The sequence below is a fragment of the Rhinichthys klamathensis genome, unplaced genomic scaffold, assembly GCF_029890125.1.
Source record: "Rhinichthys klamathensis goyatoka isolate OS25496 unplaced genomic scaffold, OSU_Roscu_1.1 h1tg000029l_1, whole genome shotgun sequence".
Taxonomy (NCBI): Eukaryota; Metazoa; Chordata; class Actinopteri; order Cypriniformes; family Leuciscidae; genus Rhinichthys; species Rhinichthys klamathensis.
Genome location: NW_026606579.1, coordinates 233,876 through 256,105, shown reverse-complemented (window position 1 = coordinate 256,105; position 22,230 = coordinate 233,876). Strand labels below are relative to the sequence as shown.

The window sequence follows — 22,230 nt, the reverse complement described above, 5'->3', positions numbered from 1 at the left end:
TACAATGCTTTATAAAAAGATTGTGATTAATAATAATTTTTATAGAAATATTCTTGGTTGTTTTTAAGCTAATGTCTATGCATCTGTTACATGTTAAATATTACCTCTAATTTTGATGATAATTCCACAGCATTTAGAATGAACAAAACCCACTTATTAATTAATGTACTGTAGAGTTATAAAATTGTTACCAAATGGTGATCAGCAGGGGTATGACCCTAATACCCACGGGGCCCGCTAGAGGGTCTTAAAGTCTTCAAATTATTTACCTATTTAGGCTTTATTTTGCTGTAACGATTGGCTGAATTACACATTATCCCACTTATTACACAGCTACTTGACAAATAAACGAATATACATGATGTATTGATTCAGGTTAAATTATGCAAGCAGATATTGACCACAGAGTGATGCCAGAAACATGAAATGGGCATAGCTTTGTAGGAAGAATATGCCGGTCAAATATTTGACTGTGGTAGGCTCTCCGGAATTCTTGATTCTGATTGGTCAGTTGCAGCAGAGTATTTTAAGATCAGCTAAGATTAGATTAGCTAAAAATTCAAGTAGTGTTTGTTTGTGCAGGTATATTTCAGACCGTTTTCTCTGTCCACGATGTCCAGAGATGAGTATTTGTATTAAAAACAACAATGCAAAAAACGTAGGGTGCTTAAGCAGACAAAACCAATGTGAGTGTGAGCTTTTGTTTTTGTGTGTATTATTGCAAGAACTCTATGAAGACTGCTTTTCTTTCTCTTGGCTAATTTTGTCATCATCTTTCTACATCAACTTTTTTTTTTTTCTCTCATTCCTATTCTACTCTTCTTTGTGAAGGGCCATGGGGATTCTTTTGGAAAGTTTAAGTTTACTTGTCTTTTATAATATTAATGAGAAGTTTAATTGGGTATTTCTTGCAATTGAGCATCTTCGTCTTTAATGCGGACACACATACACCTACACACCATTGCAAGATGAGAGCTTCGCTGCAGTGCAGATGTTGTCCATTGAGGATTTTTTCTTTCAGTAAGCATTTAAGCCTGATTTTTCAAAAGGAATGCCGAATGTAGCCTTGCAGACGCAGAGGTCTTTATTCATGCAACCACGGACGTTTAAGAACTGCTTTTAAGAAAGCATGGGCAGACTTTAAAGGAAAAGTCTGCCCATCATTTACTCGCATCCATATCATTCAAAACTGTATGACTTTCTTTCTTCCGTGGGACACAAAAGGATTTCGAGCAGATTTAAATTTGGCATGGTCATGTCATGCGACAAATCTGAATATGCTAATGTGCTAATGAGATTCTCCTTTTATATTCCACATACTGTAAGAAAGTCATACGGGTTTGGAACAACATGAGGGTGAGTAAATGATGGAAGAATTTTCATTTTCATGCACAATCCATTCCTTTAAAGCACTGCATCGGCTATCAAACACTTCTGTGTGTGTCCCTGCTCTTGGCTCGTTATGTTAATCAGTGCTGTGAATGTTCCCGTTGATGAGTGTGAGTCCACACAGCTGTTCTGAAGTCTGCCGTGTGCCCAGGCCAGTGCGTGCGTGTGTGTGTGTGTAAGTTTGAGAGAGGTGTCGAGCTGTGTGGGCAGATGTCTCATTGCACAGATGGGTTTGTTACTGCTGGTCCTCGGACTGTCCGGATCGGATGCAATGGACCAGAAACGTTCTCCCAGGGTCCAAATTCATTATCCACCCCTCAATTTATACTTAAGACTATCATTAGTGCTTAATTGTTGGTGGAAACCGTGGCCTAGTGGTTAACACGCATGCTCACATTGAGCTGTGGTGCTCATTCTGTTTGAATTTCCAATTTCTCCACCACCTATATATTTTATTTTCATTTCATTTAAATTTGTATTTATTTTAATTTAATTTTGCTTTTATTGTTCATTTTCTTTTATCATTTTTAAAAATATAAATTCCACATCAGATACCGAATCCAAACGCGTGTGTGTGTGTGTGTGTGTGTGTGTGTGTGTGTGTGTTTGTTTGTGAATGTGTGTATATGTCATGGCCAGTAGTCTTGGTTTCACTTTTGCATGCTGAGTGTTGCATACGTCATGCTGGGGACCAAATGTCTCATATTTACCACATGTTAACACAGAGAACGAATGGGGGAATCAGGCAAACAGTGAAGTTGTTCAGAGCATGTGTGCAGCAATGTCTGACAGAAACATAAACAGATACACACTCATATCAGCTCAAGCCTGGGCTAATCCCTTTATTGTCAGAGACTGATATACTCTGCCTTCCAGGGTTTTTCTCCCTTTCTGTCGTTCTGTGGAGTGTGTGTGTGTGTGTCTCTCCTGCTGTGCTGCTCGGACTGGAGCCCCGCGTGAATGGACCGCTTGCTTCTCTCAGATTAAACATCAAAGTCCAGCCGGTCCTGTAGTTCAGAACAAAACCACAGCACATTGTGCTAAATATACAACACGGCTTGAAAAATGCAGCTACACTGTTCTAAATATGCAACACTGCCTGAAATACAACTATACAACACAGCACACTGTACTAAATATACAACACTGGCTCAAAACTTAGGGATGGGTCACAGTGATCAACTAGTACTTTAGTTGATTCGTGAGGTCAACTAGTTAGTTCAGATTTTTTCTTGTATAGTTTTTTTGTTTGTTTGATGTGTACGCTTCCACGGCATGCTATGCTTTAGCTTTTCAGTAAAACCCTCTTGTTAAAGTTGAATCTTTAAAGTCGACATGAAATGGAAAATTCACTGCTTATCTTATGTTGCATGTGACTTATCTTATTGACAAACAGTTATTATTTTATTACTTTATTTTCAATAGCCGACCTACATTGTTTTTCTTATATGTGTGGATTTATGTTTCTTAGTTTTTCATTCTCTATGATAAAATAAAATAATCACATTAATCCATATATTTTATTTTATTTATTTAACAACCAGTCGATAAAATCAAGTCCCGACTTACATTGTTTTTCTTCTGTGTGTGAATTTATATTTCTTAGTTTTTTGATTTCACTGATAAAATCATTTGAGATATTATAGATGAATGGTTTTTGTTTGTTTGTTTTTATTTCACTTTTTTATTTTCATTTCATTTCTTGTTCGATAAGCCATTTCGGGAATAGCATGTCAAGAAAAGTTGTATTATTGTTCATTCATAGTTCAAGTGTGTAAGTGAGCACATGTGTGATGTTAACAGCACTTCTTATGTGCTAGTATATCTCAGTGGACTGTTGTGACCTGCAAGCTATTAATTGAAACGCGCTCTCTTAATGAGGTTATGTATGTGTGTGTGTGTGTGCACTGTCAAGAGGCTGTCTGATATTGCCTCTTAACTCTTCAGAGATGTAACAGCTTATCCCTGTAGATTCCCAACCTCTTCTCCTTCGTACACACAATTGGGTCATTGTCAGAAACATCGCATTACTAATTATTCACTTCTCATACCTGCTTCTGTGCCATGCACATACAGTATCTTAAACACACACAGAGAATAATGTGTACATCTCTTCTGTAATTAGCATCAGGCAACCACCATCATCTGTAATTACAGCAGCCACAGGTGAGGATGTTGAACAGAAGCTCTCCTCATTTGCAGATAGCTTGTATGTGTCTGCGTTTATGTGCACACATGTCTAGTTATGCATTGCTATGTTCCAAAATCTAGTGAGCTGCCTATGGAGGTACATTGGAGCGCTTCCATCTTGAAGTTTGCTTCACAAAGTAGGCAACTTAATTAAGCCGCTTCCAAAGATATACCTCATTTTAGCCAAATACTAAGGCAGAATCATGTGTAATCTTTGTGCATAGGACAATCCCAGAATGCATTGCTGCAAGCTAAGTGAATGAAGTATGAGAAATTGTGAGATTGTTTTAACAAATTTAATTCGCCCATGAAAAGTGTTGATAAAAATAGTTCAGTGTAATTAAAAAATGATTTGTATTATCTTAGGAATTTCAACAGTTCTATTGAAATCAATTGTGTTTAAACTGCCATGCAAAGTGCTATTTGTACAGCTTGCTGAGTTGCTGCTTATGGAGAAGTTCCCACCATCCTAGAAAAGCTTCCAAAAGTGTGTTTTCCGGGCCTGGAAAAGCCATGGAAATTGATAAAATCATGGAAAAGTTCTGTGGTATAATTTTTTTTTTTTTAGTTGAACTCAGATTCAAAGTATTTCTTTAGCTAAAAGAAATCTCTTAAAAAAATATTTTCAAAAATACTGGAAAAGTGAAAATTCATTAGTCAGAAAGTGTGAGGACACAGTGTTTCAAAGCGTTCACTTATAAGGTTCTACCATGATAGTCAGGATGTCACACCTTTACACCAGGATGGGCCGTTTACACAACGCCATTTTCAAATAAAAACGGAACACTTTTTATGTGTTTCGACTAATTTTTGATAATTGGTTCCAAAATGCACATTTCTGAAAACCATACCGCTATCATCTCCATTTAAACTACAAACTCTCAAATGTATGAGAACTGTGATGTCTTGCTCATGCGTGTTACGTGTTGTTCAGTCTATAGGTGCGATTGTGTTTGCGCCATCTACTGGCCTGGCATCAGAATACAGCATTTTTAGTAATTTTTGCAGATCCATGTGAACGGGGATTGTTTTGACAACGTTGTCGTCTTTTTGTAAAAAACACAAAGGAAGAACATTTCTGTTTTTAGTACTTTGTTGATGTGTAAATGTACCCTTAGAAGGCAGCTGCCTTGTAGGCTCTAGTCAGAAAGGTTTTGGAATAGAGCGCTTGTGGATGCACTTGACGTAAAAAGGGCTGTTAGGACTAACTTTACTGACCTGTGAATGACGCTTCATATTTCTGCTTCGCATTCTCCATCTATTTCTCCCCAATTTTCGTATGCATTTTATCTTTCCACTCAAAGTGCGTCATCTTACCAGCAGCAAAAAAGGCCTGACAGCCTTTTCCACCGCAGCCTTATACGTTTAAAGATTTTTGGCGAAACTGCACTGATATCATTTGGCCAAGAGAGGTTTTGCATGCAGACACACTCACTGATTTGACCCAGACCTTACTCTTACTTTAAATAGACTTACTTTAAAAGACATTAACCACATGGCAGTTCTAGTCCAACTATTTGATTAGTTCTGATTGGTGTTTTCTGCTAAAACAAGATGAGTGATTAATCTACGACGGGCTTTCTCACCAGAGAAACGTTTTCATAGTTCCTATGCCTATGGCCGAAAATACCAGTTGTTTTGGAGTGTGTTCACACTGCAGGAACTGGGATCGATTTTAGTTATAGGAATGCCTTTTGGGGGGACTTAATTAGCGCCTACTTCAGAGTAGGGTCTAACCCAGCACAACAGGAACTACCAGTGACAAACACATGATTGGGCAAACACATGCCGTACAAAACACCGTCACCCGCCATTTTTTTAAAGCCATGTAAACACAGTTTACATATATTTACTCCACAAACATGGAAAACTGCGATAGATGGACCGACACCTGCCGATCACGGCGTCCTCCATCCTCCAGTTGCTGCCGTTGTTAAATGTCGTGCTTAATGATGTCGCTCTCGGTCGGCTTACGTCACTTCAGAGTTACTGCTGGTGCGAATGCAACCAGAAAAATGGCCCTAGGGGAAAATTTAGTTCTCGGTGGAGTGGGCTGCCCTGGTGGCCAGTTCCTATAACAGAGTTCCTGTATCTACCCGGTGCAAAAGCCCCTTTTGACTGGGCAACAACCTATCGACATACACTAGCAGCACTCAGAACACCTTGTAGCAACCAAATAGCAACACCTTAGCATTGTGGTGATGTTTTAAGTGGACAAACACCCCTTAAATTTGCTTTATAAAATCCTGAAACCTAGTTTGCAAAGTTTTTTTTGTTTTTTTTCACTTGTGTGCTGGTGTGGCATCATGGGAGTAAAGGCATGAAAGCAAACAGCTGTCTCTGCTTCTTACTCGCTTTGACAAATGAAAAAACATCTGATAATAACTGATAAATGCCCTGATGGTTTAGTACATCACTGGCTCTGCCGTGTCACATTTTAAGGAATTACACGTGTACGTCTGATCTTCTGGCTTGAAATAATCTTCATTAATCTGAGCCAGAGTTTTTGAATTTCATGATTGAATCATGCTTAAAGCAGTTTTCAAAGTGTTTCCCTTTCTCTTTCCCTTTCTGTGTTCACATGCAACCTCTCTCTCTCTCTCTCTCTCTCTCTCTCTCTCTCTCTCTCTCTCTCTCTCTCGTTCCTTCTGCTTATTAATCTCCCTCTACTTAGTTAGAAAAGCTGTTTGGGACACCAATAATGAGTACTTTCTCGATCCAGTGTAATTGAGACGTCCGTGTAAAGATGGAAATGAATATTTAAATAGCACCATCAATATGCAAAGGCCATTTTAAATGTTTTAAGATTAGAGATGTGAATTAATCAGACTGCGTCAATGTGCCTTCGGATGTTTGATCATAAATGTTTAGACCCTGATGATAGAAGTGATTTGAATATTAATCAGTTGAAATCAAATGAAAATAGCATTTGCTTTCCCACGAGCCCCTTCTTTCCTCTTGACCTTCTTAAGATGATGGAACCCAGGGCTGATCTAGATAGCTCCTCAAAGGGTCCGTGTCTGTGTGTGTGTGTGTGTGTGTGTGTGTGTGTGTGTGTGTTTGTTTGCAGCGCAGGACACTGATGCGTCAGCCAGCTATAAAAGTAAATGTTTCAAGTGACTGCTCTCTATAAATGACAAAATCCACGTAGAGGCAAGGGAAGCTTCATGTGTAAACTCTCATTCACACACACACACACACACTCTCAGAGTCTTTCAACATACTCGCACACATGAATGTGCAAATCCGCCACAGCAGAGGAAGATGGATCTGGGGACAGATTGTTAGTGACATGTTAATTTCTATACCGTCACTCAAGCTTGGTGCATCTGCAATCAAAGTGATGGGGCATAGGCAAAACCATCAACCCCCCTCTCTGTCCTTACACACAGGCTCTCTCTACCTGTTCTCTACATCTTTCTCTTTCTTCCTGTCTTTCTGATCTTTTCTCTCTCACACACACACTCTCTCTCACACACACACACACACACACACACACACACACACAAATATAAATGGTAACACTTAAGTTTAGGGTCCAATTGTCACTATTAACTGGTTGCTTATTAGAATACCTATTACTAGGATATTGGCTGTTTATTACATATTAATGCCTTATTCTGCATGACCATATTCTACTGTACATCCCTTAATCCTACACAATACCTAAACTTAACAATTACCTTACTAACTATTAATAAGCAGTAATAAGGAGTTTATTGAGGCAAAAGACATAGTTAGTTCATAGTGAGAATTGGACCCTAGGCAAGGCAAAGCAAGTTTATTTATATAGCACATTTCATACACAATGGTAATTCAAAGTGCTTTACATAGAAGAAATTAAAATAATCAAAACAAATAAGAATAATTAAAACAGTTTAGAATAAAAAATAAAATAAAGTACAGTAAAAACCAGTTGGACGAACAGTGGCACAGTGCTCATTCAGTAAATGCACAGCTAAACAGAAGTGTTTTGAGTCTGGATTTGAATGTGACTACTGTAGGAGCACATCTGATCTCCTCTGGAAGCTGGTTCCAGCTGCGGCTGGCATAATAGCTAAAAGCAGACTCTCCGTGCTTAGAGTGAATCCTTGGTATTTCTAGCTGATGTGATCCTAATGATCTGAGTGATCTGTTAGGTTTATATTCAGTGAGCATATCTGCAATATATTGAGGTCCTAACCCATTGAATGATTTATATACCAGTAATAATACTTTAAAATCAATCCTAAATGTAACTGGGAGCCAGTGTAAAGACCTGAGGACTGGTGTGATACCCTAATCTAAAGTGCATATATATTTATGTGTGATCTGTATATAATATTTTATACAGGCATAAAAATATGAATCACTATTCAATATTAAATTTTTTTAATGAATTAAATATTTTAAATGAGCTGTTTAATAATTAATACATTTAAATTAAATGTATTAATTCATCGAATTAATCTAAATTAAAACATTGTTGGCGGCCTAATTGCAAGCGTTTTCTTTGTTTTGTTTAAATGACTTTAAGACCAAGGAGAAGCCTCTGCCAATCAAGTGCATTGGCAGTGGACTGATCAAATGCACAAATGGTAATCCTCTATGTGAAGCGCCCACTTACCAGCCTTTTCGATCATTTTGGACTACTAGGCGAGCGTTACATCACCTAATTAATATTCATGAGCCAAGCTTTTCAAATCGTCCTCACGCCCCTGCTTTTTTGGACAGTCAACAGCAGAGAGATGAGGACATAATCTTATCCGGCCTCGCACCTGTAACTCCCACCACACAGCTAAATTGGTCTCCTGTTTTGTTTTCTTTTTCACTTCTATTTAAACTATTTTTCTCTATTACATTTTGTAAAAGATGTGACAGTCATTTCAAAGGGATTGCTATTTGAGATTTGGGGATTCTTCATCATAAACCTACCTAAGATATCTCACAGATACATTCACCATACAGATCCAAATGGAAATGTCATCTTACCTTAATCAGTGGTTGGGCAGTCTGGGTAAAAGATCAGTGAAGCACAAGTGAAGATATTGGAAGTAATGGTCATGGTCACATCAGCAGGCTTTAACTGTGTTTTTTTTCTTCTTTATTTATGTTTTCAGGCAGCCGTGGTACTACGGCTGGGGTTTTAATCTACCACGAGGACAAGCTCTGCTGGAGAAGTGGAATCAGATCCCAGATTCCACGGATATTCTTCTCACACACTGCCCTCCTCTGGGTAAGACCTAAATCACACACAAATACACACACACAAAGCATGCGGTGATGGTTATTTCCCATTATGTTGTCTTCATCCTTGCGCACACACAAGTCTTTTGCTTTGAGGCTTTGGCAGATGGAGTTGCTACAGCAGGCTGCTAAAGCATGCAACGCTGAGACGCTGTTCGCAGTGCAGCAAATCCCTTCGCACATAATAAAACCCTCACACACACAGTCATATGTACGGAGAATGGAAGTTTGTGCATAGAGACAGCTGCGGTTTAAAACACTAAGCTTTTGGGCTTTGAGAATGTGACAATGTGTAATTCTCATGGTAAAGACGTGTCTCACTATACATTCGTGCAGATGTGGGTGTTTATCATTAGCCTCAAATGAGGTCTCTGAAGATTCCCAGTAAGTCTGTGCTTTATGTATGTAGAGACATCAGACTACATGTGTGAAGTCAAGTTTGTAGTCTATAATGATGATCACTTTGGATCCAGTCAATTTGTATATACAGTGACGCTGCATCCAAAATCGCAAACTGTATAGTAGATTCTGCATAGTTTGAAACTTACTTCGTGACCAGTTGCTTCGCTTCACCACCGTTCACAAATCCTCTCCCGTGGCCTCATGGGATAGTAAAGTGTCCATCAAATGCGTACTTCAGAGTCTCGGCTGAAGTTGTAGGTCATCCGGGTACTTTTCGCCTACTGTTTTTTGAATACTATGAATTCGGACGTACTACTCTGTTGGCGTGCTTTTTTTTCATATAGTAGGAATTTTAGACGCATTATCTCTTCACAAAAATGAACTTTTGTTTGCATAGAAAAACAATACAGATGGACATAAGAATGTGTCCTGTGTGAACAGCCCTTTATTAAAGTCAAAATCATTGCACTCTCTCAATACTTGGTGTAGGTTTGGGAATCAAGAACCGGTTCGCAATCTGGACCCAAACTTCAGGATGTTTGTTTTTGTTATTGGTTCTGGATGTGTAAACCTTTTTTGGACTCACCCAATTAATTGTGAAAGGAAAATCAAAATCCAGGATGTGTTTACTAATCCTACTATGGCTAAGGCTTAGCTCATGAATATTAATAAGTTCTGTAACCTTTCTAGAGCATCCAGTCACATCATCTAATTAAAATTCAGTGAGTCAAGACTTTACCCTGGTAGAGTTCTTAAATTAGCACCTCACATCTCAAATTTCTTCTTCAAAATGAATAAAACATCATTAAGCAACCCCCAAACCACTAAGTTGAATCAGAACCACAGTTGTTAAGTTCGATATGATTCCCTTCCCTAACTTGGTAACAAGGTATGTCTGGCATTTGTCCTGCTTTAACTCCAAAAGCGTAAATGAAACAAACATCATATGTTTCTGTCATCTTTGATTTAAAAAAATAAATAAAAATGTATTATTATTATTATTATTTTTTCACTTGTGATCTTCATATTAGTAATTATACTCCTTTTTTGTAGGTTTCTTGGACTGGGTGCCCAGGAAGATGCAACGCGTTGGCTGTATGGAGCTATTGAACACCGTCCAGAGGAGAGTTCAGCCCAAACTACATGTATTTGGACACATTCATGAAGGTAATCACATCAGATGATGATGTTCCCAACTGTCTGTAAATCACATGCATGAAAATCCACACAGCCCTGTGATCTTGTTCATGCTGCCACGTCAATCCACCCTGTTTTGGGGTTAGCAAGGCAGAGTCTGTCCCATGCTGCTCTGCCTTCTGACAGCTCTATAGCAAGAACTAGTTCACATTCATATGCATAATAAATAGAGGAAATAATCTCATAGAGGGCAATGCGATTGCATTATACATTTGTGTAAGCTTGTGCGTTGTGCTTTGCATGTCCGTGTTTGGCTCTGCCATATTTTTGCATAATTTCTGTGCCATAACATAAAAACGGCAGCTGTTTACTTATTGTTATGTGTAATTTTTTGCTGTTTGCAATGTCTTAGTAGTTAAAATCTTAAAAGTATTCATCCCTCACACACACACTGCATGGTTATTTCTACTTACCATTTCGATTTTAACACTTTCATCCTGGTTTTTGATTTGATTAAAATCGGTTTTCACCTTTTACCTGTATTTAAACATATATGTTCGCTACAACATCTCGTACATGATGTTTTTCAACTTAAGCAATGGTAATATATCTCTGTCCTTTATGTTTGTGTGAGCTAGGTTACGGTATGATGACAGACGGAACCACCACGTTTGTTAACGCCTCTGCGTGCACGGTGAACTTCCAGCCTATGAACGCACCCATCGTTTTCGACTTGCCCAATCCCAGAAGCTCATGATTGAACCGAGACCCGTCCATCGGCCGCCTTCTTTCATTCAGGGCCCCTTTCTTGAGCGTATACAGATGCTGCGTAGTGTATATAGAGCGAGCGAGAGACGCTAATCTGGATATTCCCAAGGATATTTCCACCCATTTTTGTGCCGTGTGCCACCCTCAGACATAAAATAGTGGCATTCTGCCTCACTGACACAGACATTTGAACTCTTTTTCTGAACTTGACTCTTGTGTTGCACTTGAATCGGCGTGACAATCGCATGTACTTATGGTCATGGAAGCAAAGCTTTCTCCTCATTTGGCTGGCACTTATTTAAGGAACATTGTAACCTTGTAGCCTCAATGGACCTCTGACTCGGGGGAGAGAATCTTTTTTTCTTTTGCTCTGGATCCACTCTTGAAAGTTACAGGATGTGCCCAGAGGAAACAGTGCTATGGTGCAAACAAGTTTGTTCAGGGTCTTTACCACTTCTTTCTCTCTCTCTCTCTCTCTCTCTCTCTCTCTCTCTCTCTTTATCCGAGTCTCAGTCTCTCATCCTACTTTTTTCCTAACTGCTCTGTTGTTACAGTATATGTTGCTCTTTTGAACTTGGGGCCATACACTGGAAGAAATAAATTTGCCCTAAACAGGAATGTGATGTTAAAAAATAGTGATTGGGGAGTGGGGTGGGGTAACAAAAAAATGTGTCCGAATATTTTCCTGTGTTCTCCACTTTTTTACACCTTCTTTATTGTTCGATTTACTGTAAACGTGTAAAACTGTGAGTGTGTTTTCAAGCAAACGGTCCTTTACTAAAGCAGTGTGGACTTTTACAGTAGTTTGAAGTGTTTAAGGTCAAATATTTAAAAGTTCTTCTAAAGCGTGCCGTTAATGTCCCTCCTCTGAATATCAAAGACTCGTCATGCGCGCAAAGTGCGCTTTTGCATAACAAGAATACGTTGCACTTTGATCCACATGCTCCCCACTATAATTTATTAACATTCCTCCTGGCGATAATTTATTCCCATGTGTTTTTACAGCTCTTCAGCATTAACTGTGTGTGGCATTAGGCCTAATATGACGCTTCTGTTAGATGTGCAGAGGGTTTTCATATCTTCCATATTTGGATGAATAAAAATGAACAAATCGAACGAGTTATCACTCTGCGTGTGTGTGCGCGTGCGTCTGTGGGCTCCTTGTGCATTGATACACGATCAATTGCTCCTCTTTCATAGCCCAGGGAAAAGAAAGCATCAGAGGACGAAGAGATCGAAGGGATAAAAAGAAAAATATTGGACTAGAAAGGAAGGATGAGCTGATGCCTGGGAGATGGATTCTCATCTTTACTTATTCTTAAGGGTTTCTTGCTGTTTGTACACTTGTTTGCATTCGGTCAGAGGTGCTTCACACTGTCATGTGGCTTTCCTCTTGTTTTTTCTCTCCATTCATTCGTGCCCATATGTGGGCCTTTCTTTTGAAGATGTTGTCATCAGGTTTACTGCTGTGCTCCAGTTAATTTTTTCCCAGCATGCTGATCTGAATTTCCAAACAGATTTTGTGGATTGTTTGTTAATTACTTGTGTTGTGAAATTTCAGTGCTAAAGATATTTTCTTTATTTGAGAGATTTTTTTTTTTTTGGTCAGTTAATTTTATGCCATCTAAAGAGTTATGGTGTTGAATAAATTCTAGCAGAGAGGAATTTCACTGTCGAAACTGCTTTTTGTTCTGGAAAAGATCATTTATGGGAGGAACTAAAGTAAATATCTGCACACTGATATTAATGTTCCAAAATTGTATTGAACAACCTCAACGTTTCAAACTCAACCTGTCTCTATGGTTTCATTTCACATTGGAAACATAATGACATCATCAGAGAACCTCCACAGGAAGTTACATGATTTATAAATGTATATAAATAGAATGGGTTTATTTACATTAACATTATTTCATACCTTATATTATGTCACATAGTCAGAGATACACAAATTAGGAATACACCGATATTAAAATTTTGACCAATGGCTAATAACTGATAAATGGCAAATATTACAATTCTGTACTGTTTTGTCTATATAAATTAAAATAAAACGCTTGCAATCATTTTAATAAGTGAATTTAGGCACCACAATTGTAATGTACAGTATGAAAAATATAAGTTTTAAGATTTACTATAGAACAGTGTTATTAAATAGTTTTTTTAAGATTAACTTTACCTTCGCTGACATCTGACACTTAATAAAAATGTCAAAGTATGAGAAAACACTATCCAAAATTAAATATCCAATATCAACTGGTACAGATAAATTAAAAGATCTCTAATATCAGTTGTTAATCAATATGGTACATAACTACACAAAATTAAAAACAAGTGTACACAAAAATCATGTGACTTCCTGTGGGCAGGTAATCTGAGGATGTCATCATTACCTGTTGGTATATAGACCTTTTTTTTTCCTGATGATGATCTAGAGGTCAAAGCACCGTGTTCACAGTGTTTCAAGTTGAAGCGTTAATGTATATATTCCATACATAACATGTAATGCTATTTTTTTTTCAGTTTTCTGAATTGTGACTGGATGTGCGCACTTTTTTCTGTAGTTTCTTCAAAGATCATTTACACAAATGAAATTCAGACACGCCACTACCACCGAGATATATCCCATCTTAAATTAAAACTCACCCCCATCAATTGGCTATGTCCTCATTCTTCTTCAATCTCTCTTTTGTTTCATCTCGGTCTTTTTCTCTAGCTGCGTGTGAGACGAGTAGATTCCCATTTTTAATGTTTTTTGTCCTAATCAAAGGACTCTGAATTTCATATCAATTATCTGCACGTGTCTAAAACTTAATTCATGTAGGTAAAAATTGTCCTCACTCTTGTATCATTTCGGCCTTCCTTCTTCCACACCTCTGCACATCCTAATGAAATCCCTCATTCAAATAATTACATGAGTAATCCTGCGGGATGGAAGGTAATTTATTCCGAGCTGGCTCTTACTATGCCATTAAAGAGTGTTCTCTGCTATCCTTCCCATCTCTGGCCACTTTTTACCTACATGTTCCCTATTACTCTCCTTATGTGTCCACCTCCATTTTCTTAGATCTTTTTGTGCCATCTTCTCATGTGCCATTGAGTGAATCCTCTTTAGTACGCACCATCAACATCTGTCTCTCTGTCGACTTGTGTGCTTTACACAGCGATGTCCTCTCTCTCTGTGTCTCTTATAAACTCACAAATACATCTTCGGCATCTTCTTGTCAGCCGTTTCAGGCTCTTAAAGCTGAATAAAAGGCCTGGTGTACTGCATTTTAGCGCTGTTAAACGTCCCGGGGTGTGCCGTCTGGCTCACTCTGGAACTACTTGATGCCAGTCGAAGGAATACGGGTGGAACAAATGCGTATGCAACTGCCGCTGGAGAAAAGAAAACACGAAACAATTAGCCGCAACAATGCATGCTGATTACTGTCATATGCTGCTTATTTATGAACAATGTTTGTTGTGACAAAGATGTTTAATTTCCATCGCCCTTGAATTACCCATATCCTGAAGCAGAAGTTGGTTGACTTATTCTATGAAGAAACCTTTTCAAATTTGGGAACTGAATGCTGTTATTTGCTACGGTGTCATCCTTAATGACTACAAATGTCCTCCGGGGCGAATATCTTTAGCCCTATAATTTTCTCTATTAAGTAGTTGCTGGAGAATGTGCTTTAAATGGGCTTTTACATACTGTTCATTGCATATGGTCAAACACATTAGATGTTACATGGGCTAAAATATATACTTTTTGTCCTTATACATTCATATCTAAAAGTTCATGGACGCATTATTTTTAATCTATATAATTCTTTACCAATCAACACTACATATTCTTATTGCTTCAAACAAATGCTACTATCTTTCCCTTGAAGTAAGACTGACTGTAGGAGGCTATCCAGTGTGTGTGTAATGAATATTTATAGATGTATATGTAATATTTAGATCCAGCAATACGATGGATCATAAATGTAATTGAAAATGAAGTATGCAGCACCTTTCTGAAGTTATGGATTCCATTAGTTTCATTACACTTGAATCACACTCTTTCCAAAGTGAGAGAGATGAAAAACTACTGCTTTGATCTCAGCTGGATTGGGTTAAACATTAAAAATAAAAATCTCAGCACGGGCTTAAAACAATTTTATCTATTTATGACCATCATTTTAAGGCTTCAATGAGTACAATTTTTTTCTTAAGAAATAAGTTAATACTTTTACTTATCAAGTCATAAAAGATTTCTATTTCAATTAAATTCTGTTGTTTTGAACTTTTGGGGGTGGGGCGGGGGTATCACAGATTCCACAAAAATATGAAGCAGCATATTAACATATTAACATAACTGTTAATGTGAAATGATCAGCATATTAGAACTTATAAACAATAAATTGCATTTTAAAATATATTAAATATTTTTTTTCAATATTACCGTTTTTACTATTTTTGATCAAATACTTGCAGCCTTGGTGAGCAAAACACATTTCTTTGGAAAATCTTGTGAGTTAATAAATTGCATTTTAAAATGTATTAAATATTTTTTTTTCAATATTACCGTTTTTACTATTTTTGATCAAATAATTGCAGCCTTGGTGAGCAAAACACATTTCTTTGGAAAATCTTACCGACCTTAAACTTTTTAATGTCACCGTATATTAAAAACTTTTATAACCTACATAAAGAACTATAAGTCAAGAAGTAGAATTTATTCTTTGCAAGGTCAAGACGCATTGTCCTATTGCTGGCTTCATTAACATATGAAACATAACGCCTCAGGGGGCATTGATACAGCCAAACAACAATAGTAGCCATCTTATTGCAAGCAGAATACAAATGGCCTAGTTCTTGATATAGATAAGCCTTATTTATGTTTTGTAATTTACATCAGTGTTAAGTCATTTGCTCATAATGCAGCACAAATAGTCTAAGAATTGTTAAGATGCCAGATTTAGGTTGGGTTGCCAGGGTTAGCCTCTCCCCCCCCCCACACTTTTAGCATGGCTTAGGGCGTCTAGGACTCACTCCGTAGGGAGTCATGCAAAACCAGAACACCCCCTCACTCTTTTGTTCTGCGATGGTTCTTTCTCCATGCCAAAATGACGAAAACTCCCAATTCTGTCATCAGCAAAGTGTCGGAACAGAGCCTCGGGGTGGGCGGTCCCTGCTGAGTTCTTACCCAATCTGGTGCCCGCTCTTTTCTTACCAACATGCAGGGCATTTGTACCATTATACTAATGCTGTTTTGATGATGTCCAAAGTGTCCTGTACCAAAGCCATCTCTTCACCTCTTGATGTTGGATGCCTGTCCTATCGTGTCCTCTGTTTGAGTCTGTGGCATTGCATTTTTTTAGCATCACATTCTCTTTATGTTCGGTGGACCCCAATACGAAACAAAGCATGAATATAATGAAATGGATAGCTGAATGTTTAAATACTTCCTTTTAAATACTCAACCCACGAGATTCATATTCATATTCACAAATTCATATTCACTGCATGCATTTGCTGACAGTTTTTGCTGGTCAGACTCAAACTCTGCCTATAAAGTCAGGGTTCATTCCTCTTCTCAAACTTTGTTTTCACTGACTCACTGTCTCTTTATAATGCTTTTGACAATGGATGTAAAGTAGGAGACAATTTGGCTTTATCTTCAAAGTCTCTGAAAAGAATGAATATATATATGGACTATTCAAAATACTACATAATCCTTTTGCAGGTGCTCTGGGGTCCTTCAACTACTAAGTGACAATGTGAATTGTTCATAATTGATTAATCATATTCTGTGCCCTGGTCTGCTAAGTCGTGTGCTTCTGGTTACAGAGCAACCAATGACATCATGCGTGTGGGACAGGGTCATAAAAACGATTAGTTAGTTCGACATCTTACATTGATTATATAATTCAATACCTGTGTTACAAAAACACCTTGAAAACGGATGCCTAGTAAGTAAAAATGTCCCTGCATTATTTACTTTCTAAAACTGTATCTGTCTCTCTAAAGTGCAGGTAAATGGACTTTCTCAACATCTCATTTCATGTAGCACAACCAAAACTTTATAGCAAAATCCATTCTCAACATCTGGAAGGGCTCTGCAATATGCACATATAGTGCTGTGAGTGATGATTATTCACAAACATATGCACAAATAATTAACGTGATCCAACTTCTATCGCTCACTACACAGCAATGGCCAATATAGTTTAATTACAGCTCTGTGATGTTATGAAAATGAACACATGGCTCCTGTTGAAGATTCCACTAAGGTTTATGCTTTCTAGCTTTGTTTCTAGTCATAAAGGAGAAAATCTGGTCCTATCAACTGATCTACTCTTTAGATTAAGACTATCGTTGTGAGCTTTGAGCTTGGCTTGATTGGTCAGACAAATTTAGACATGTTGCTGTAGTATTTCAGACTAAAAACATTTGGTTACAAAAACACTTTGCTTCAATAGTCCACTTTAGACATTCTACTAACTATAAGTAATTTTATGTCAACTAACAGTCATAGACAAATGGTGTTTAGAGACATAATGTTTATTTTAGGTTTCAGACATTGAAATACACATAAACACTAGTAAAACAATACATTTGGAGTTTGTAAAATACACACGGATATCTGTGGAAGCAGTAATAAATTAAAAAGGCTAATTATATATTCAAATATAATTAGCCAACGTGTGTTATTCATATCAGACAAACATAGTGGAAGTGACTATAAAGTTTACTCTATTCTTCTCACAGTTCACCGGCCACTTTCTTCTTACATATATTTCGGGAGAAACTGATGACTGACGTCTGACAGGACTCTCTGAACTGCGGCGCAAATAAACATGGTGGCGGGCTGGCGCCCATCTCACGTTATAGATCAAGATCATTTATAAGGGTTTTAAACGACCAAACACACTCACGTACACATTTTTGACCATCGGAATATCAGATAGTTGATGACATGGTAAGCAAGTTTGTGAATATTTTGAATAAAAAAGGAAAAACGAAATAAAAGCGATACACATCTGTCATTCGTGTGTCACGTGACAAATATGACGCGTTGCCATGGGAACATTAAGGGGGAACGTACTAAAATAAAAACTCACTCTGGGGAGTCAGTTAGAATATTTTAAACGTATTTTTAAGCGTGAAAGAGTTCATATATGAATAATAAATTATGCTGGCTTATCTTTTTATTACGCGGTTACCTGTGCAGTTGCATATGGAGGGTTTTATGGAGCGCTGCATTTAAAAATCTGTTGTTCCAAAGCGAGTTGTGTATTGATTGTTCATTGATGGTATAAAGTTAAGCCCCCTTAACAATTTCACATGCCCCCTCAGTCATTTCATCCTGCAGCCGGGCCTGGTTAGTTGACATGTAGTTGCAAAGTTACTTATAGTTAGTAAAATGTCTAAAGTGGACCATCGAAATAGTGTTAACAAACAGTATTTTTTACCTAGAATAATCATGCAACTTAATTACTTATTTGTACGTTGCATTTAAAATCCACTTGAAGATTTAATGTACATCATGATGCATCTGGTGATGATCAATAATGACATCAACTCTGCAGTATGATGTCATGATTATGATGTAATAAATATAGTCAGAGACAGAGAGTCTAAATAGCAATGAAAGGACGGTTATAGAGTCATTAGCAAATTCACATATTGTGAGTGCTACTACAGGCGTGCTGATGACAGAATATGAAGGAACGCAGCAGACAGACCTTGGACATGTCAAGCCATCTGTTCTGAGATTCTGAAATGAGATATTGATGTAACAGGTTTGATGCGCGCTCAGGGAAAACTTATTGAATCAAATCTGAATGAGTGTATTTGACATTTACACTTTATTCTCACACGTATTCTCTGTTGCTCTTCTAAACATGTACACACATGTATATTTTAGATGCAATATATATTCCTTCCATGCCATAGGATTGGCCGATGCTATTGATTTGTTGAGTTGTTGGGGCTGGTGCCAGGTTTGAATTCCAGCAGGTGCTGCGAGTTGGTTTCCTTGGCGACAAACTTCAAAATGTCTTACAAGTCTTGTTCGGATTCTCTGTCCGTGAAGTGGAAAGCAGTGAAGATGGTCTGCCAAAACTCATCACATCCTCCAACATGTAATCCATCATCAGATTAGCATGCAGAGAGATTGACAAAATGCATGACTCTAAACGTGTGTGTGTGTGTGTGTCTGTGTCTGTGTGAGTGTGAGTGTGTGTGTCTCTGAGTGTGTCTGTGTGTGTGTGTGTCTGTCTGTCTGTGTGTGTGTGTCTGTCTGTGTCTGTGTGTCTGTCTGTTTGTCTGTGTGTGTGTGTGTGTGTGTGTGTGTGTGTGTGTGTCTGTCTGTGTGTGTCTCTGTGAGTGTGTATGTCTGTGAGTGTGTATGTGAGTGTGTCTGTGAGTGTGTCTGTCTGTCTGTGTGTGTCTGTCTTTGTGTGTGTGTGTGTGTGTGTGTCTGTCTGTCTGTGTGTGTGTGTCTGAGTGTGCATGCTTGGTCTTTCTTTAATTTGACTCTTCACTTTGAATAAGAGAACTGATCTCCCACCATCACCAGAAACACGGCTTCCAGTTGCACAGATGAACATTAATATGAATATTTGCGTGGAAGATGCATTTCTTTGCATATTTTTTATAACTCTCCATATCAAAGATATCTCCAGCTCTGTGTCAAGAATGTTACACTAAATTCCATGGTGATTTTAAAAGGCTGATAAGTCCTGTTTTAAAAGATGAAAGAAATATTCATTTTAAATATATGAACTTGGAATGATCCCAAAAATGATCAAATAATTTTTAGCATTTAGATAATTGGTTAACTGATTTTGCTTCAGGACCCAGATGTTACTTTGAACATCAAATACCAAAATTGGTATTTGCTATTGTACAAAAGTAAAGAATCTAATTGTCCGTCTTTCCATCCATCCATGTTTTGTTTTGGTTTTCAGTGACGAGGGCTTGTCAGAACAGACCCGAGTTTCATGTTTGGGTCATGACCGTTATAGTATTTGTTAATCGAAAGCTTAAAAAGCCTTTAATGAATTGCTCCAAGAATTCAGTTTGTAAGTCAGTACTGTAGCCCACGCACAGTAATGCCTACAGTGATTCCTATGAATATATTATCTCTGAATATCTCACATATTACATTTAAAATATAACCAATATTTACTTTGCGTGTTGCTGTAATTTGCTTGTTTACAAAGCAAGAGCGGCAAATTTAAGGATGTGCTTGTAAAGGGGAGTTCTGTTTGTGTTTGCCTTTTGAATACAACAGATAAAATAAAACTAGTACTGCTGCCCACTTTACGTCTAATTACCTTGCTTCACTTTTCCAATCTGGAAAACAAAAAAACAAGTGCTGTGAACATAGCGAACTTTTTGGCTGGCTTCCTTTTAATAGGGTTTTTAGAGGATACAAATTAAAACGATGTCCTGCTGCTTGCAGGCAGCCTCCAAAGAATATAATTAGCTGGAACATCGAGAAATCAAAATTATTCAGTGTTTCTGTTCTTTTGTTTGCTCTAATGAGATACGAAGAACATGTAAGCTATATTTGTGCAGCGAATAATTTCTCCAATGACTCATGAAGCAAGAAATGGGATGCTTTTCAGGAAGTGTGTGTGCGCTCTCCAGAGAGAGCCTTGCACATTATAGAGGCAAAATGAGTGCCCTGAATGTTGATATCAGGCTATTCACACCTGCATAGCTCTGCGGGAGGTTTAGCCACCTCTGAATTCCAGTGCACAAGTTAGTCTTTGTCCTCCTTCTTTACTGTAATCGTGGACTAGTACTTTCATCTAAACTGCATCTGACTGGGTGTTGTGTGTATTATGCAACTTTAACTCTGCACTCAGCTTTTTCTGTGGAAGTAGCATTGATGGTATCATTGTTGTTGGATTTTTATCAGCATCTCTTTCCAAATTTTGGCAAATGTAGAAAAGATAAAAAAATGAAATAATACATTTACAGCAGTTTATGCTTCACAATTAAATAAGTGCAAATAGCGTTAAATGCTATTTATATTTAATGCAAATAGTGGCAGATACTATTTGCACCTTAGTGTATTGTAGTATATGATAAAACATGCAATGATAACATATTCGGTGCATATGATTATATTTATTAAAATCATAAATGGGTGCTGCTTTATTCTAGATCTCTATAAAGCCCTCCCCTACACCTACCCCTAACCGTTAAACACTTGGTGTACTCTCAAAATACACTTTTGTAGATGGTTTGAACAATATATTTAAGATGCATTTTCTGTGTCAAAGGAATTCACCCAATATCCTAATCAGTTCCTCACCCTCAAGCTTGATATCCAATGCTTTTATGGAAAAGAGCAGCATGAACATTTTTCGAAATATCTGGTTTCGTTTTTGACGGAAGAAAAAAACATAAAGGTTTGAATGAAGGCAAGACGAAAGTTTTCGTTTAAATATCTTTTAGCAGTTTTGCTTTTTATGTATTTATCTAGATTTAAGGATGTTTAGATATTCCTGATAAAAGTAAAGTTTTTCTCCCCAGTGTAGAGAGGTCCAGAAGTTTTGCAAATGGCAAAATGCTTATAGGCCAAAAATGTAAAGTTTAGAAAATCAAAAACTTTAGAAATCAAGCCACACATTCCCTTGCGTTTATGATTTCCCAGAGACACAGCCTATAAAAGCTAATAACAGGCATGTCAAAATCCTGACAGTTTCTGTGCGGTATTCAGCACTTAAAAAGAAAAAAAAATTCTGCCAATAAATCCAAACATACACTTCACCTGTTTAAAGCTCCCATGATGTATTTCCCTGTGGTTGAGAGACACTTTCAGATGGTGATTGAGGACAAACCTCTCCGGAGGACTCCATTCACTCCACCCTTCGTTTTTGTCACTGAGCTTTTCCATCTTGCCAAGCGACTTCATCAGTAATATAAGTGAAGAAAACTCACTGACACTTATTGGTGAGCATGTAGTTGATGTGAATACATAAAGGAGATAATGGAGAGATGTTTGACATAAAACTTAACTAGCCCAACAAGACCAACCAGCTTAATCAGAAGAAGAAAAAAACATATTGATTGACCAGCTTTCAAGCTCCTGCTTTATGCATGACTTTGCTGATTTACCAACTTTAC

At 37.6% G+C, this 22,230-nt stretch overlaps 1 protein-coding gene across 1 annotated transcript in view; it reads left to right on the top strand.

Annotated features, from left to right (window-relative positions):
* mpped1 (metallophosphoesterase domain containing 1) overlaps nucleotides 1-11,570 on the top strand; it is a 34,675-nt gene extending 23,105 nt beyond the window's left edge. The window contains exons 5-7 of the mRNA XM_056245096.1: nucleotides 8,679-8,794; nucleotides 10,261-10,374; nucleotides 10,983-11,570. Coding sequence (XP_056101071.1) covers nucleotides 8,679-8,794; nucleotides 10,261-10,374; nucleotides 10,983-11,101 — 349 coding nt within the window. The 3' untranslated portion in view covers nucleotides 11,102-11,570. The remainder of the gene's footprint in view (nucleotides 1-8,678; nucleotides 8,795-10,260; nucleotides 10,375-10,982) is intronic.
* Nucleotides 11,571-22,230: the final 10,660 nt, after the last annotated feature.